The sequence below is a fragment of the Notechis scutatus genome, chromosome 3, assembly GCF_049901735.1.
Source record: "Notechis scutatus isolate UNSWTSFEM ecotype Mainland chromosome 3, rNotScu1.2, whole genome shotgun sequence".
Taxonomy (NCBI): domain Eukaryota; kingdom Metazoa; phylum Chordata; class Lepidosauria; order Squamata; family Elapidae; genus Notechis; species Notechis scutatus.
Genome location: NC_142011.1, coordinates 390,929 through 406,391, shown reverse-complemented (window position 1 = coordinate 406,391; position 15,463 = coordinate 390,929). Strand labels below are relative to the sequence as shown.

Below are 15,463 nucleotides of genomic sequence, written 5' to 3'. Positions count from 1 at the left end.
CAAGGATTGTGATGCCCCAGTTTCATTTTTTACGAATGGGCGCACAAGAAACCCGTGACGTGAATGGTCTCTTGATCAGGGATGCCCGCAGAGGCCCATTCTCTGCCGCCCACGGAGATCTGGAAGGTTTTGCCACAAACTCTGCGTTGCAGTGAGGATTATGACTCTGAAAATCCATTCATGGGGAGGAAGGCTGGTGTGTCTGGTGGGGAAATAGGAGCAGACAATTGCAACTTAGACGGCAATTGTGAAATCTCTGGGGAGCAAATCAATGGGAATGAGGGTGGTGGCATGTTTGTAAAGGATCAGAAGCGGACGGTGTGCAAGGGCTGGTTGGAAGGAGGTGCTTGTGGTCTGGGATGGGGAAGGAATTGTTGGTTCAATTGTCCTGTGGCGAATTTGGCTGGAGTGAGTTGCCCCGTTCCGGCACTGAGTGGGGCGGCAGTTTAGGAAGCTGCAGGAGAGGAGGAGGAGGAGGAGGAAAGCTAGGTTTGGGTCAGATCCTGCCCAGGAGAGCGGGGAGACCCAAGGGCAGGAGAGGGGGAGGGGGAAGAGCTCTGTGCCGGGGGGGGGGTGTGCCAGGATGCTGGCAGGAGCCGAAAGGGATGGAGAGCAGCAAAGGGATCCCCCTCCCCTGGGTGCTCTCTGCCCCTCCCCCGCACTCTTCCTCCTGCCTTTCACTTCCAGCACCCATTTTCTTTGGGGGCTCCCTTGGCCCGAGAGCGGGTGGGGCAATGGGCAGCAACAGGGGCCCCACCTTCTCCCAGAGGCTCCTCGGGGCCCGAGTGCCGTTGGGGCCTGGAGATTTCCACACCCGGCTTCCAGAGGAGTTGGAGAGAGGCTGGACGACCCAAAGGGATCCTGGCCGCCCCACTGAGCCACCTCTCCGCTGGGCTGTTTGGGGGGGCAGAAGCACCCCGAGGTTCTGGGTCCTCAGCTGGCTGCCTGGAAACGCCCCCTTGCAAAGGCTGTCCCTGCCTGAGGTGGGGGGAAGGGAGGGGAAGGGGGGCTACTTGCAGGGCCCATTTGAGGAGCCGGCCAAGAGCCCTCAGTCTCCCTTCGGCTTTTGGGCAGGATTTGCCTCTTGGGCAACCGGACTCTGTCCCGCCACGGCTTTGACGTGTGTACCAAGGTGGTCCAGGTGGGCAACGAGACGATGGGCTCTGAGCTGTGGGCTCTCTTCTGCTCCTCGCGCTTCTTGAATGCCACCTGCGACGAGTATTTCAGCCAGAACAACGTCACAGAGATTCAGGGCATCCCCGGAGCAGCTTCTGGTCTCATCCAAGGTACCAGGAGCCCCGTACTGGGGGGGCAGAGAGACCCTCATGATTCATTGGGAGGGGGAAAGCCAGCTAGGCCCTCTCCTCGAGGGCAGTGGGGGAGAGCCGCCGTCCACGGGGGTCTGGCTAGATCTGGTGGAGGATTTTGGGGACAGGATGTTCCACTTTAACCCCAGAGCCGCCATCAGCCCCGGGGGTCTCTCTTATTCTGGTGGGGGAGAGGAAGGCGCAGTGAGGAGGGCCCCGGCAGGGGAGGATGGGTCCTGGAGCTGCAGCCTCCTCTCTCCTCAGTGAACCTCTGGAGCACCTACTTGCCGAAGGGCATCTTCATCGAGCGGGCGGGGATGAGCTCCGTGCCCCACACCGAGGGGGTGCCGGACATGGACCAGCCCTACGTCTTCAGCGACATGACCTCCTACTTCACCCTCCTGGTTGGCATCTACTTCCCTTCCGTCACCGGTGAGAGGCTCTCCCGGAAGGGCTGGGAACCCCTTTCCGGAGCGGAAATCCTGGCGCTTGGCCTCCAGCTCAACGGGGGAGGATCAGGCCTGGTCAGCCTGGGGGTCTCCTGGAAAGGTGGCTGGCGGAGGCTCTCCTGCTCCCCACAATGCCTGGAAGAGGAGCGCTCCGACTCCCCAGGTTGATGCCAGCCCTGCCAGGTAGCCCAGGCAAGGAGCGTCAAGGCAAACCTTCCCTTCTTCCACTTGCCCAACTCTGGCCAGGAGTCCAGCAGCACCAGGCCTTGGCCGGTCTCCCCCACACACACACACACAAAAACATACGCCCAGCAGCCTTTCCCTCTGGTCATTCTGCCGCCTCCTCCTCCCCCTGCCTAGATTGGGGGGCGGGGGAGCCCCGGGGGAAGGCAGGCCTGAACCTCCAGCTTCCCTCCGCAGGGATCATGGCTGGCTCCAACCGGTCCGGGGATCTCCGGGATGCGCAGAAGTCGATCCCCACAGGCACCATCCTCGCCATCGCCACCACCTCCGCTGTCTGTATCCTTGGCTGGCACGGGTGGGCTGCCGGGTGAAGGGTGCTGCCTCGAGAGCCCTTCCTTTGGGTCGCAGAGTGACGGGGCCCCTCCAGACAGGCTCCCCCAAAGGCCCCGTGGGGTGTGCACTGGACCCTAGACCGGGCCCTGGCGCTGCAGGCAGACCCTCTCTTGGGGGGGGGGGGCTGGCCTCAGACTCCCTTGCAGGCCTCCTCTCTTACAGAAGCTGAGCCTACGTGGGGAGAGGGAGGAGGGCTGGGGGCTGCCAGCAAAGAAAGTGGCCCCGCGGGGAAGTCGGACTTCCCTGGGTACCACTGACTGGGGGTGGGAGGGGGGCCCTGGCCACCTGGCACAGATCCTCCTGCCTTCCTGCCCGCCTGGCTTCCTTGATGCCCCTGCAGACATCAGCTCCGTGGTGCTGTTTGGCGCCTGCATTGAGGGCGTGGTGCTAAGAGACAAGTGAGTGCCCGGGACACCCCTCCTCCTGCAAGCACACCCTCCCCACTGCCTCTTGGGGGAACCCAGCTCTGCCTCCAGCCCCTCCCCCGGTCCAGGTGGCATGACCAGCTTTCAGGGCTGGGAGAGACTGGCAGGGGAGCTTTCTCCCTCTTGGCATAGCTGGGTCTGGGACAGGTCCTCTGGTTGCGCAGGGGAAGCCTCCTCGGGCCAAGGCCAGCCCTGGGAGGCCCCTGGAGGCCGGGGCTTCCACCCGAGAGGGGCCCACCTTCAGCGCCCTTTTGCCCTTCCAGGTTCGGCGAGGCGGTCAGTGGCAACCTGGTGGTGGGCACACTGGCCTGGCCCTCCCCCTGGGTGATCGTCTTCGGCTCCTTCTTCTCCACCTGCGGAGCTGGGCTGCAGAGCCTCACGGGGGCCCCTCGCCTGCTGCAGGCCATCTCACGCGACGGCATCGTGCCTTTCCTCCGGGTAGGTGGGGAGAGCAGGGGAGGGGCAGGACCAGGGGGCCCTTTAGGACGAGCGAGCCTGGGACTGCCCCCCAAAAGAAAAAGGCGGCTCTGAGGTTTGTGCCCCAAAACTGCCTGCTGGCTTTCCCCTTTCCTGGGTCCTTCCCTCCCCCCCACCCGTTATCTCCCCGGTGTCCAATTGGATTCAAGCCGATTGTTTTGGTTCTGGTGCTTGGCGGGCTCGGTGATGGTCCGCCTCCCATGCCGGTAGCCTTGGGGTCTGCAGACGATGTCTCTGGCAGGCACCTGGAGTGGTTTCCGTCTCCGATCTACACACACACACACACACACACACACACACCAGGGTTCATGGCAGTCTGGCAGCAGCAAAGCAGCGATGGAGCAAAGCAGGTTGGCAGCCCTGGCACATGTGCCTCCTCTTGGGATAGGCTGGGGGGCACCCTGGGCATCTGGGCCACCGAGTCGAAGGGCCCCTCAGGGTCCCCCAGTAGGATAAGCTCCTGCTGTGACTTGGTGAGAGGGGCCACTGCAGCCCCCCCTCCCATTGCCCAGAGTCTGCCTGGCCTGCCACGTTCTTTGGAGAGAGAGAAGCCGCTGGTTGATGCAAGGAGACACCCGTCCTCTCGCCCTTCGCACAGAGACACGCACACACTCAGCGGGGGGAATCTCACACACACACACACACACACACACTGCACTGACCAATGAGCAGCTGGCTGCAATGGCTTTTCCTGCAAAGGAGCATTTTACAAAGGATGCATCCCTCGAAGCCGCTCTAGAAGCAGCCTGGTAGGAGGTTACCTGGCTGCTCAGCTGGGATCCGCCCCCTCCTGAGGCCTCAGGGGTACCTTAGAGGTTATCTAGTCTAGCCCTTGGCAGGGGAGGAATCTGCTACTGCAGCCCCCCCCCAGTCTCTTTTTCCCAGAATGGGAAAGGACCTCCAAGATCGTCCAGTCCAACCCGGGGCCAGTCCAGCCGTTCTCTTCTGCGCCGCCAGAGCTGAGCTCCTCCCAACCTTCCCTCCTTCCGAGGATTGAGCCTCCTGCTGCAGCCGCGGGATAGAGGAGGCCCAGGAGGCCAAGGGACACCTCCCTCGCCCTTCCCTCTGGCGCTGTGGGCCTCTCCGGCCGCCCGTCACCCGTGGCCCCCTCCTCTTTCTCAAGGACACCACCCTTTACTGCCACGTCTTCTTTGCTCTCGGACCTTCCACTTCCGTCCTCCTTCCGCCGCTCTTGCTGACCACCTGGGCTGGGCTTTTTAACCCTGACACTTGTTAAAAAATTTGAATACCACCCCTGTGTGCAGCCCTCTTGGAACTGCCGAAACTGCCCCTCTCTCCTGCCCCTGTTTTCTCCCCACCCGCATAGCCCACTGCCGGGCTCTGTGCCCACTCTGCCTTCCCCATCCCTCCTTACACACACACACCCCGGCTTGCCCTCCACCCCCAGGCCACCTCGGCAGGCGACTGCAGCCCACAGCAAAGGGGATCAGGACTTGCAGGGGGCAGACAGAATCTGGGGGGTGGGGGGGATGCAGAACATGCTGCCCCCTCCCAAAGACCTGGGGATGCTTGGAGCTGCAAGGAGGAATTCCGTCTGAGAAGCAGCTCCTCTCGCGGGGATGGGGGCGTCTGGTCCACCCTGGGGGGTCCCAATGCAGGGTCTCTGGACCCTGTGGCCCAGCCCCCCTCTCCTCCTGCACTTTCTCCGCAGGTCTTCGGCCACGGCAAGGCGAATGGGGAGCCCACCTGGGCCCTCCTGCTCACGGCCTGCATCTGCGAGATCGGCATCCTGATCGCCTCCCTGGACGAGGTGGCCCCCATCCTCTCCATGTACGCCCCCCCCATCTGAGCCCCTTCAGGGCCTAGAAGGCCGGCAGGGGAGCCAAACGAGGCCTTGGAAGCCGGGGAGGGGAGGGGGCTCTGTCCTTGCAAGCTGGGCGGGGGCTCCTCCACCTCCCCAGCACTGAGCACCCCTCTTCCTCCTCCCAGGTTCTTCCTGATGTGCTACATGTTCGTCAACCTGGCCTGTGCAGTGCAAACCCTCCTGAGGACCCCCAACTGGCGCCCACGCTTTCGCTACTACCACTGGTGGGTGCCCTCCTCCGGGGAGTCCCACGGGGGGTGGGTCCAGGGGGCAACCTCCTGCCTCAACGTGGCCCCTGGGGTCTTGCAGGACCCTCTCCTTCCTGGGCATGAGCCTCTGCCTGGCGCTGATGTTCATCTGCTCCTGGTACTACGCCCTGGTCGCCATGCTCATCGCGGGGCTCATCTACAAGTACATCGAGTACCGAGGGTGAGTGGCCCACGGCTGCCCCCACCCAGCCCCACTGGCACACTGGCCAGGTGGGCAGGATGTTCCTGCTGTGGGGGGTGGGGGGTCACCCGCTGGGCTTTGGCCCCGTCTTGCCGAGGAGGTGTCTCCCCTCCTGAGGGACACTGGGGGCGTGGGGGGCAAAGCTCAACCCCCACCCTCCCTCTTCCAGGGCAGAGAAGGAGTGGGGCGATGGCATCCGGGGCCTCTCGCTCAGCGCGGCCCGTTACGCCCTGCTGCGCCTGGAGGAGGGGCCGCCCACACCAAGAACTGGAGGTGAGTCGGCTGTGCTGGGGGCATGGCTGGTGCTGGGCCTGGGTAGGTGGGGGTCCCAAAGGGTGGCCGGCCGCTCTTGCCCTACTGGGCCAGGCTCGGCATTCAGTGGCAGCCTCCCGCTTCCCAGGGTGGCACCTGGAGCCGAGGAGAGGGGGCAGTTATGGCTCCGAGGAGCAGAATCCGGGCTCCCTCCAGGCTCCAGGGGGTCTTGGGGGCAGCCCGCAGCCTTTTCTCAGGTCCAAAGAGGAGCCAGCTGTGTGACTGGAGGGCCCCTCGGGACCTGGGCCTGGAAGGGGGCTGCCCGTCCTGGGTTTCTCCCAGAGGGAAAGAGCAGAAGAGATGGGGGGAGGGCTGGCAGAGGCGGAGGGCTGCTCTTTCAGGTCAAAAGACCAGGGGGAAGGGCACCACGGGTGGGTGGGTGGCTGGCTGGCTGGGGGCTAAAGGCCTCCGGCTTCCCTCTTCCCAGGCCGCAGCTGCTGGTTCTCATCCGGGTGGATCAGGACCAGAACGTCGCTCACCCGCAGCTGCTCTCCCTCACCAACCAGCTCAAGGCCGGCAAGGGGCTGACCATCGTGGGCTCCGTGCTGGACGGCACCTTCCTGGACAACCACCTGCAGGTCCAGCGGGCCGAGGAGGTGAGCGCAGCCGGACTGCCTGCGGGAGACCTTCCCCTCTGCCCAGCCTCTACCCCACGGGGCTCCCAGGGCAGGTGTGGGGCGCCAGGCACGACCTCCCCTCTCTGCTCCCCCCGCCCAGTCGATCCGGCGGCTGATGGAGGCCGAGAAGGTCAAGGGCTTCTGCCAGGTGGTGACCTCCTGCAACGTCCGGGACGGCATGTCGCACCTCATCCAGTCCAGCGGCCTCGGAGGGCTGCAGCACAACACGGTGCTGGTCGGCTGGCCACGCAACTGGCGCAGCAAGGAAGACCACCAGACCTGGAGGAACTTCATTGGTGAGAGGGGTGGGGGCCCCACAGGCAGCAGCAGGGAGGAAGCATCTGCCCCCCCCCCGCACCCAATTGCAGCTGGCCTTCTCCGGCCAAGGGGGGGAATCTCTGCGCCCCCCCCCACTGCAGGCCCTCTCCACCCCGGCACTGAGGCCTCTGCTCCGTCCTCGGTTCTGCTTGTGGCATTTCTGCTGTTCTTGGGGGGGGGGGGTTCCTTGGGGATTCCCTCCCTTCCTGGGCATCTTGGCACGTCTTCCCCTTTGCCTGTTTCCCCCAGAGCTGGTGCGAGAGACCACGGCTGGCCACATGGCCCTGCTGGTGGCCAAGAACGTGGCCATGTTCCCGGCCAACACGGAGCGCTTCCCAGAGGGCCACATCGACGTCTGGTGGATCGTGCATGACGGGGGGATGCTGATGCTGCTGCCCTTCCTACTGCGCCAGCACAAGGTACCCCCCAGAGGGGTTGGGCCTGGCATGGCAGGCACAGCCCTGGGGCCTCCCTTCCCCTGGCACTCCTGCCCTCCAGGGCCCCAGGAGCCCAAGTAGGGAGGGGCCCTTCTTGCAGGGAGCCCAGCACATCTTGGAGATGGGGTGGCAATCGGGAGGGTCCACATGGCTGAGCCCACGGAGTGTGTATGTGTGTCTGTGTGTCCCCATGCAGGTCTGGCGCAAGTGCAGGATGCGCATCTTCACAGTGGCCCAGATGGACGACAACAGCATCCAGATGAAGAAGGACCTGACCACCTTCCTCTACCACCTGCGCATCACGGCCGAGGTGGAGGTGGTGGAGATGGTGAGGGGCAGCAGCCCAGCCCTGCTCTTCGGGCTCCTCTTGGCCGGCCCCTGCCTGCACCCCCCCCACACACACGCCACGTCCTGAGCAGCCCGGAGCCTCCCCGCAGCTCCCCCTTCTCGGCCCAAGAGGGGCAGGGAGACCCCGGTCATCTCTTGGCCAGGCCGCCCCCTCTTCCAGTCCCTGGTTCTGGCTTTCCCACCTCTGGGCTCCTGGTGGGGCCTCTGCCACGGGGGACCCCCCACTGGTGCCCACCGATGCCAGCCCTGCTGAAGGCAGACGCCGCTCCCTCTTGTCCCGCAGCATGAGAGCGACATCTCAGCCTACACCTACGAGAAGACCCTGGTGATGGAGCAGAGGTCGCTCATCCTCAAGCAGATGCACCTGACCAAGACGGAGCGGGAGCGGGAGGTAGCCTGCCCCCCACCCTCTCCCCCCGCCGTGCCGAGAAAGGGGAAATCCTGGCTTTTCCTGGCTGGCAAGGCCAAACCCCCTACCGCCTTCACACAAGCCGGCCCTCTGCTTCCCATCTCTGCCCTGGGCCCCTGGGTGCATCTCGGTGCAATTGGGCCAAAACGCCCCCAAAGGGCAGAGAAGCACCCAGCAATTTCTGGGTTGTGCATTTTTAACTGGGGGGTGGGGGTGGGGGTGGGGGGGGAGAGAACCCAACATGTGTCGGAAAGGCGCCGCATGCGCTGTGCTGCCACCATTTCACCCGTTCCACTTGAGCCTGGTTGGCATCTGAGCAGAGAGCCTGAAGCCGCCTTGCCTTCTGCCCCAGATCCAGAGCATCACGGACGAATCCCGGGGCTCCATCCGGCGCAAAAACCCCCCCAACACCCACCTGCGGCTCAGTGTCCCAGACGAGCAGGTGGGCGACAGTGAGGAGAAGCCGGAAGAAGAGGTAAGGCGGCCAAGTGCGGGGGGGAGGGAGGGGGTGTCAGAGACAGCAACGCAGGAGAGGGGAGGGGGAGCCGGCAGGGCAGGCGTGGGTGGCATGGAAGGTCAGGATTGGAAGGGCTGGGGGAGGGGGCTACTTGCCCAGCTTGTTGTGAGTTGTCCTCCTCCTGACAGGCCCCAAAGCCTCTTCCATGGGGCAGCCCTTCAGCAGCTTCTACCCAACCTCCCCCCCCGGGGCTTCTTTGCCATGTTAAAGGCACCCAAAGCAGTTCAGACTTTTCCCTCCAAGATCTTGGGTCTCCTCCTGATGGGCTCCAGGATCTCCCTCTCCCTCCCCCCATGGGGCCCTGGAGCCCGGGGGCCACCTTCCGGAGTGGCCAGAAGAGCCATGGAGGGAGGGGGCTGGCCCTCTCCGGATGAAGTCCAGCCTGGGTGGGGCACACCCCCCACCCCCACTGCCTCTGACATGGGCCACCCTCTGGGCTGCCTGCACATCTAGGCCTCCCCAAGGGGGCTGCCACCAGAACCCACCTGGGCAAAGCCAGCAGCAGCTCCCTCTCCAGCGACCGAGAGAGACCGGACGGGAATTGAGCTGCAGCCCAAGGATGGGCCTCTCCAAGGGGGAAAAGTTGGGCTGATGGGCGCGCACACACACACACACACACACAGGCACACACACAGAGAGAAAGGCAGGGGTGAGATGCAAATATTTTTACTACTGGTTCTGTGGGTGTGGCTAGATGGGTGTGGCCATGTGACTGAGTGGGCGTGGCTTCTTCTTTTTGCAACAACCCTCCCCCCGGCACTCTGTTTTTGGCCTCCTGGGCCTCAGGGAAGCCTCCTGGGCGAAGCAGTTAAGACAACGAAAGGGATCCTGGCACAGCTGATTATCAGAACAGCTGATCGTTGGAAGGAAAAAACCCCTTAAGGAGTGACTGGGTGGGGAGAATGCAGCCAGTGATGTCGCGCATGTGTGATAAGGACGGACTGGGTGGAGAGGGGCGGGGCCAGCCATTTGCCGGTTCTCCGAACTGCACAGAATCGTAACAACCGGTTCTATAAAACCAGTCCAAACCGGTAGAATCCACCCCTGCACACAGGCATCCCTCAGGGTCTCCCCATCCTCCTCTTCTCCCAGCCACCACAGCTCAGTCCCCCAAAGCCACAATACCAGCTCTGCTGAGCAACCCGGGATTCAGCTCTGCCTGGGGGCTGTGGGAAGGGGGCCTCACAAGAGGGGTTGGGGCCTGTCGCGCCCAGGTGGCTCCGTCTTCCGAGCTTTTCAGGTCTGGAGCAGCCCCCTTGCAGACAGGAGGGCTGAGACACTGCTCGGCCACTCAACAGGTGCAGCTGATCCACGACAAGAATGCCACCGGCTTCTCAGGCGACCCGCAGTCCCCGGGGGGAGAGGAGGAGGCCGAGGCCGAGGCTGCCCCCGAGAAGGTGCACCTCACCTGGACGAAGGAGAAGGAGGCCGAGAAGAGCAAAGCCAAGAGCCCCGTCAGCTCCGAGAGCATCAAGGACTTCTTCAACATGAAGCCGTGAGCGGGGAGGGAGACTGGGGGAAGTGGGGGGTCAAGCAACCCCCCACCCCAGTAATGACATGCTCTCCCTTCCTCCCTCTGCCTCCACCACTGCTCCTGCCTGCTGCGGTCGCTGCCAGGGAGTGGGAAAGCCTGTAAGTGCCCTGTTGGCTGCTCGGGGAGGGAGTCTCCCTTCTGCCATCCCCCCTCCTGGCAGGCTGTACCCCAGACCTGCATGGCCGCCCCTTCCCACCGGCCCGTCTTCTCCCCCAGGAACCAGTCCAACGTGAGGCGGATGCACACGGCCATCCGGCTGAACGAGGCCATTGTGCGGAAGTCGCAGGACGCGAAGCTGGTGCTGCTCAACATGCCGGGTCCCCCCCGGAACCGCAAGGGGGACGAGAACTGTATCCTTGGAGGGCCCAGCTGGGGGTGGGGGCTGGGGAGGGTTCGGGGGCTGCCAGATGAAACGCTTCCCTGCCCAAGGGAGCTCCATCTCCCAAGGTCTCCCGGAGAGCAAGCGGGCTGGGCTTCTGCCCCGTCGAGAGGAGGGGTGCTTTCTTTGCAGCCGCCAGCACTGCCTGTGGAGATCCCCCTGGGGAAGGAAGGAGGCCAGGAGTGCTGCAGGGGCTCCAGGGCAGCCCCTTTTAAAATCAGAACTGCAGAGTGGCAAACCACCTAAGCGGTCATCTAGCCCACCCCTCCCCTCTGCTCAGGGAAGGAGCCACCAGAGTGGTTCGAAGCCTCCGAAGGCAGGAGAGCTCCACTTCGTGTGGCAGCCTGTTCCGCTGGCCTTCCTGCCAGCCCTCCTGGGCCCACAGGGCCTCCGCCCCCTCCCTCCCTCAGGCCCCCCTGGCTCTTCTGCTCCTGGTGGGGCTGGGTGTCCTTTGGCCTTTCGGAGGGGAGCCCTCCCACACCTCAGGCTGCGCTGCTCCGGCTGTCCTGGGTGGGGAAGGTTTTGGGGGAGGGGCTCTGCCGCACAGCGGCTCCTGCAGAGACAAGCCTTGACACCCCTCCCCCAGATATGGAGTTCCTGGAGGTGCTGACGGAGCACCTGGACCGGGTGCTGCTGGTTCGTGGGGGGCGGGAGGTGATCACCATCTACTCCTGAGTAGCTGGCCGAGGCCCTTCCTTGCCCAAAGGTTTGTGCCCCAAGAGCCTTGCCCCTCCCCTTTGTGCCCACCGCCCCAAGCTGCAGCAAGCCCCACCCGGCCTGTGTCTTGGGGTGGGAGGATGAAGCCCCACCCTCAGCTCAGCGGGGCCCAGATCTGCCATGGGGGTGGGTGGAGAGGTTCCTGCCCTCCGCCCGGCTCCCAGGTGGGGAGAGGGTGCCAGCCGAGGCCACCAGCATGCTTCCTTTGCCAACGCTGGCCTCTCCCCCCCACCTCCTGTGCCAGGCTCTGCGCAGGGAAAGCCCCCCACTCAGGGCCCTGCCCCTCTCTTGGGACCCGAGGTGGGGTGGGGGCTCTGTGGAACAAGGAGCTTCACTTCCCCCAGGCAATTGGGGAGAGCTTCCCGGGCCAGGGGCCTCTTGGCACCCACTGGGCCAGCTGACAAGCCTTGCTTAGCTGACCAGCCCCTCCCCAGCCTGACCACCAACCCCACCAGCCCCTCCCCCAGAGGCCGGGGAGGGAAAAAGGGCTCCACGCAGCAGCTTTGCAACCCCCGACCTTTCTGGTTTGTCTTTCGGCCCAGGCTCCCATCACACACACACACACACACACACACACACACACACACACACACAAATGGGTGTGTGTGTGCGCAAGGGGATCTCTGCCGCTCCTCAACCCCGTTGCACTTAGGGTCTTCCAGCCAGCGGCTCCCCTCAAGCCAGAATCGTAGTGAACCCTGGACAGCTGCAGGCCCAGGGATACCGGAGGGGAGCTAGGCTGCCCCCTTGGATGCAGAGTTGTCCCCCCCCCACCCCCCAGTAGGAAGGAAGGGGAGTGCTCTGCTTCTGTCCCCACCCCCCACCCCGTTTCTGGTGCCTCACCTTATACCAAAACACATGCATTGGACCCCTGGGGGCAGCCCCTCCCCAGAAGAGGAAAACTGTGGAGCTTTTAACCAATGTGAATAGTTCTCCAAAAGCAGAACGCTGCCCCCTCCTGGGAGGCTGTAAATATATAGATATATATAGATATATATAGATATATATATTCTGTACATAGCACAGGACTGTATTTTTAAAGTTGTCCTATTTAGGTGAGAATAATTGAGAGGAAGCTGCGGGGGGTGGTGGAGCTGGGGCGGCTCCAGGACACTCCAGCATCTTCATGGGCTGGAGGGGGGGCTTTTCCCCCACCCGGGTCGGCCTGGGGCCACAGCAAAGTCCCTGCTCTGCCACCCGGGGGCGTCCTCCGGTGCTGAGGCCAAAGGGCAGGGGTCCCTCCCGGGCACCCCAAGGCCACGCTTCTTCTCAGGACAAGAGTGGCCCCCTCCCCACCTTGCAGAGCTGACCTTCCACCCTGGTCCAGCCTGCTGGCTCCAGGCCTCCCCTGGCCGCCCTCTAAGCAGCTGGCCCTTCCCTCCCTCCCCCCCCAGCGACTAGCCACCCCACAGCTGAGGGTGAACCAGGGGGGAGTTTTGGAGAATGCTTCATGTATGGAGGGATGCCCTCTCTCTTTCTCTCTCTCTCTCACACACACGCACACACGCACTCTGCCCTCCAAGAGCAGGCCCCTTGTCAGCACTTTCCAAGGGACGCAGCCCTGACACACACACAGCCCGGAAGGCAGGCAGGCTTCTCTCGCTTGGTGGCAGAGGCCCAGCCTCCCTCTGGCCGTCCCCGGGGGAAGGCGCCAGGCTCGTCTCATGGCGGTTGCTGCCCCTCTGTGCCCACAAGCCTCCTCCCGGCCTCCCGTTCCAGAGGGCCCCACAGCTGGCTAGCCGGAGCATTGCATGCCCCCACTCCCGACCCTGCATGTTTGGTCCCGGTGCTGGCTCCTGCTGCCCTCTGGCGTGTGGGGATCCAGGGCCCCCTTGACCAAAGCCGGAGGAGGAACTGCAGCCCTGCACGGAAGACGCCAAGGCCGCCTCGTGCTCTGGGAAAGCAGGGAGGGGGGCCTTGGACGCTTGCCCCCCCCCTGGATCCAGACTGCAGCCCACTGTACTGTTGCTGCACCCCCTCCCTCACCAGGCGGAGGCCGCCCTCCCGGCCGGAGGGCGCGTGAGCGAGGCGGCAAGGGGCGAGCGAGGAGGGCCCACGGCTGGGTCGGCAGCAGCTCTTCTTCCCGTGCTCCTGTGCAATATCTTTGTTATGAATGTGGCACCAGTCAGCTCATGAAGTACCTTTATAATCGGTCACCGTAGCTCCCGTTTTCTGTCCATCCGAGTGACTTTGACTCCAGTGCGATCTTGCAGTTGCTGTCGTGAGCTTCTTCATAGGCCTTGTGTTCTAGGGAATCCTTGTGCAGCGCAATGCCAACGCCCCCCCTTTGCTCTTTGTAAATAACCCCGGTTGTCCCCCCAGGGAGGCGCATTGGGCTTGCGTTTACTTTCCGCGAGTGTTTGTGTGGCCGGTGCTGTTAGGTATCCGGGGGCGACAGCCCCTCTTCGCTTGTGTTGAGGCTTATACCGTATACTTTGTTTTCTAGACTTCTGTCTGCACAAAATGCAATAAAAGGATTTTATTACACCCTTCACCCTTGCTGGTTGTGGCAACTGCTGTCCTCCGGGCTGCCCCAAGCAGCCCCACCTCAGTCAGGCTCTCAGGGTTCTCCCGCCGCCGCCATGTGTCTTCTTAGGATCCCCAAACCAGACTGGCGCCTGCGACGCTTTGCCCTGACGGAAGGCATGTGTGTGTGTGTGTGTGAGAGAGAGAGAGAGAGGGAGAGGGAGGGAGGGAGGGAGGGAGGGAGGGAGAGAGAGAGAGAGAGAGAGAGAGAGAGTGAGAGAGAGAGACTCAATCCTCCAACCTGGCTGGGCCACCCGCACTCTTGCAGGGGTCCTCTGGCTGCCCCTGGGGGCCTTGTGTTGAGAAAGCCTCCAGGAGCAACACCTCCCTTGCAAAGGCAGGATTGGGGCCCAGACACCCTGGAAGAGGCTCCTGAGGGGCTGCTGGGGAACGGGATGCGGTGCAGGATGCAAATCCTGCAGGGCCAGTGAGGCGCTCTCGTGCAGCATTAGGCTGTCCCTGAGGCAGCCTGGGGAGTCCCAGGGAGCGGGAAGGGGGTCCGTCTGCTGAGGGTTGGGGGTCTGGCAGAAAAGAGGGGCTGGGGGCGGCCCTTGGTGCTCTCTGAGCTTGCTCGTTTTCTTGCAGACCTTTCATGACTCAAACGAGGGAAAATCATCAGTGCTAATGATCAGTGACATTGACGATGTTACCTCGCTGGGTCGTGAAACGTCTGCCAGAAAACCAAGCGGAGGGAACACCAGGAGCTACAAAGGCTCCCCTTTGTTGGACGCTGATACAATTCAGAACACGGTGAAGGGAGAAGAGGATCCTTCAGGAGGAGGAGGAGGAGGAGGAGGAGGAATGGAGAAAATAAAGCGGGGGAGCTCATGAATGAGAGACGGGAGGGGGCAGGAGGGAACGGGGGGTGTCTCCCAATCGAGGAAGAAGGAAACCAGTGAGGGAAGCGGGAAAGGGGGAGAGAGGCAACGGGGCACAGAAAGGAGCCCAGCGGAGTGGAAGGACACGGGCAGCACTCTGGGGGCAGGAGGCAAACCCCCACGGGAAGGGGAGCTGCCTTGCCGCCATCGTCTTCCTGTCCCGGTCGGTCGGGGGAAGCAGACCAGCTGAAAAAGGACCAGCCCTGGTGGTGGAAAAAGCACAAGTGGGGAACTCGAGGGGTCGCCCTCTGTGGCGGGAAAAGGTCAGCTCTGTGCTGAAAAGGGGCTGGCCTGAATCGGCCACCGTTGTGTCCCCCCCAAAAGGCCGAAGAGGTGAGGACATCTGGCCTTGGAAAAGGGGCGACCGGAGGGAGGGTGGGATGCGAGTCTGGTGCAAATGTTCTTGCAGGTGGGCTCCCCCCTCCCCCCCCCCCACATCCTCAGCTGGGGGATTCATTGTGAGAAGGCTCCATGATGGTCGCCTCCAGGCTCAGGGAGGGAGGGGCCATGTCCCTTGCTTGCGACCCCTCTGCCACCCAGGCCAGCCAGGGGGAGCAGCGAGAGGCTCCCCAGGGCCTCGGCCTTCTGCTCATGCACAGAGAGCAGGAGACATTCACTAACTGGGGACTATTCCAGGGACAGGTATCCCTGTTCCCGGAACCTTTTCCTTCCCTTCTGCAACTGTCCGGCCTTCCAGGGACTGCCCCAGAGAAGGGGGGCTCAACCTATTCCCCAAAGCCCCTGAAGGAAGGCAGGCAGGACGAGAAGCAACAGACGGAACTAAGGAATGAAGGATAGAAGCAACCCGGAACGAAGGAGGAATGCTCTGATCATGGGGAAGAATTAATCAGCCGAGCGGCTGCCTCCAGAACCTGTGGGGGCTCCATCGCTGGAGGTTTTCAACCGGAAGAGATCGGACAGGACGGGATAGATCTCCTGCTGTAGCAGGGGGCTGGACTAGA

At 63.4% G+C, this 15,463-nt stretch overlaps 1 protein-coding gene across 1 annotated transcript in view; it reads left to right on the top strand.

Moving 5' to 3' along the window:
- The window catches only part of SLC12A5 (solute carrier family 12 member 5), a 68,996-nt gene extending 57,600 nt beyond the window's left edge, over positions 1 to 11,396 (top strand). Inside the window, 20 exon segments of the mRNA XM_087959073.1 lie at positions 1,075 to 1,286; positions 1,572 to 1,739; positions 2,177 to 2,275; positions 2,673 to 2,730; positions 3,021 to 3,195; positions 4,907 to 5,025; positions 5,185 to 5,283; positions 5,369 to 5,488; positions 5,679 to 5,761; positions 5,764 to 5,782; positions 6,249 to 6,417; positions 6,539 to 6,734; positions 7,006 to 7,175; positions 7,390 to 7,521; positions 7,825 to 7,932; positions 8,303 to 8,425; positions 9,766 to 9,962; positions 10,085 to 10,099; positions 10,218 to 10,351; positions 10,967 to 11,396. Coding sequence (XP_087815199.1) covers positions 1,075 to 1,286; positions 1,572 to 1,739; positions 2,177 to 2,275; positions 2,673 to 2,730; positions 3,021 to 3,195; positions 4,907 to 5,025; positions 5,185 to 5,283; positions 5,369 to 5,488; positions 5,679 to 5,761; positions 5,764 to 5,782; positions 6,249 to 6,417; positions 6,539 to 6,734; positions 7,006 to 7,175; positions 7,390 to 7,521; positions 7,825 to 7,932; positions 8,303 to 8,425; positions 9,766 to 9,962; positions 10,085 to 10,099; positions 10,218 to 10,351; positions 10,967 to 11,055 — 2,485 coding nt within the window. The 3' untranslated portion in view covers positions 11,056 to 11,396.
- The last annotated feature ends 4,067 nt before the right edge of the window (positions 11,397 to 15,463 follow it).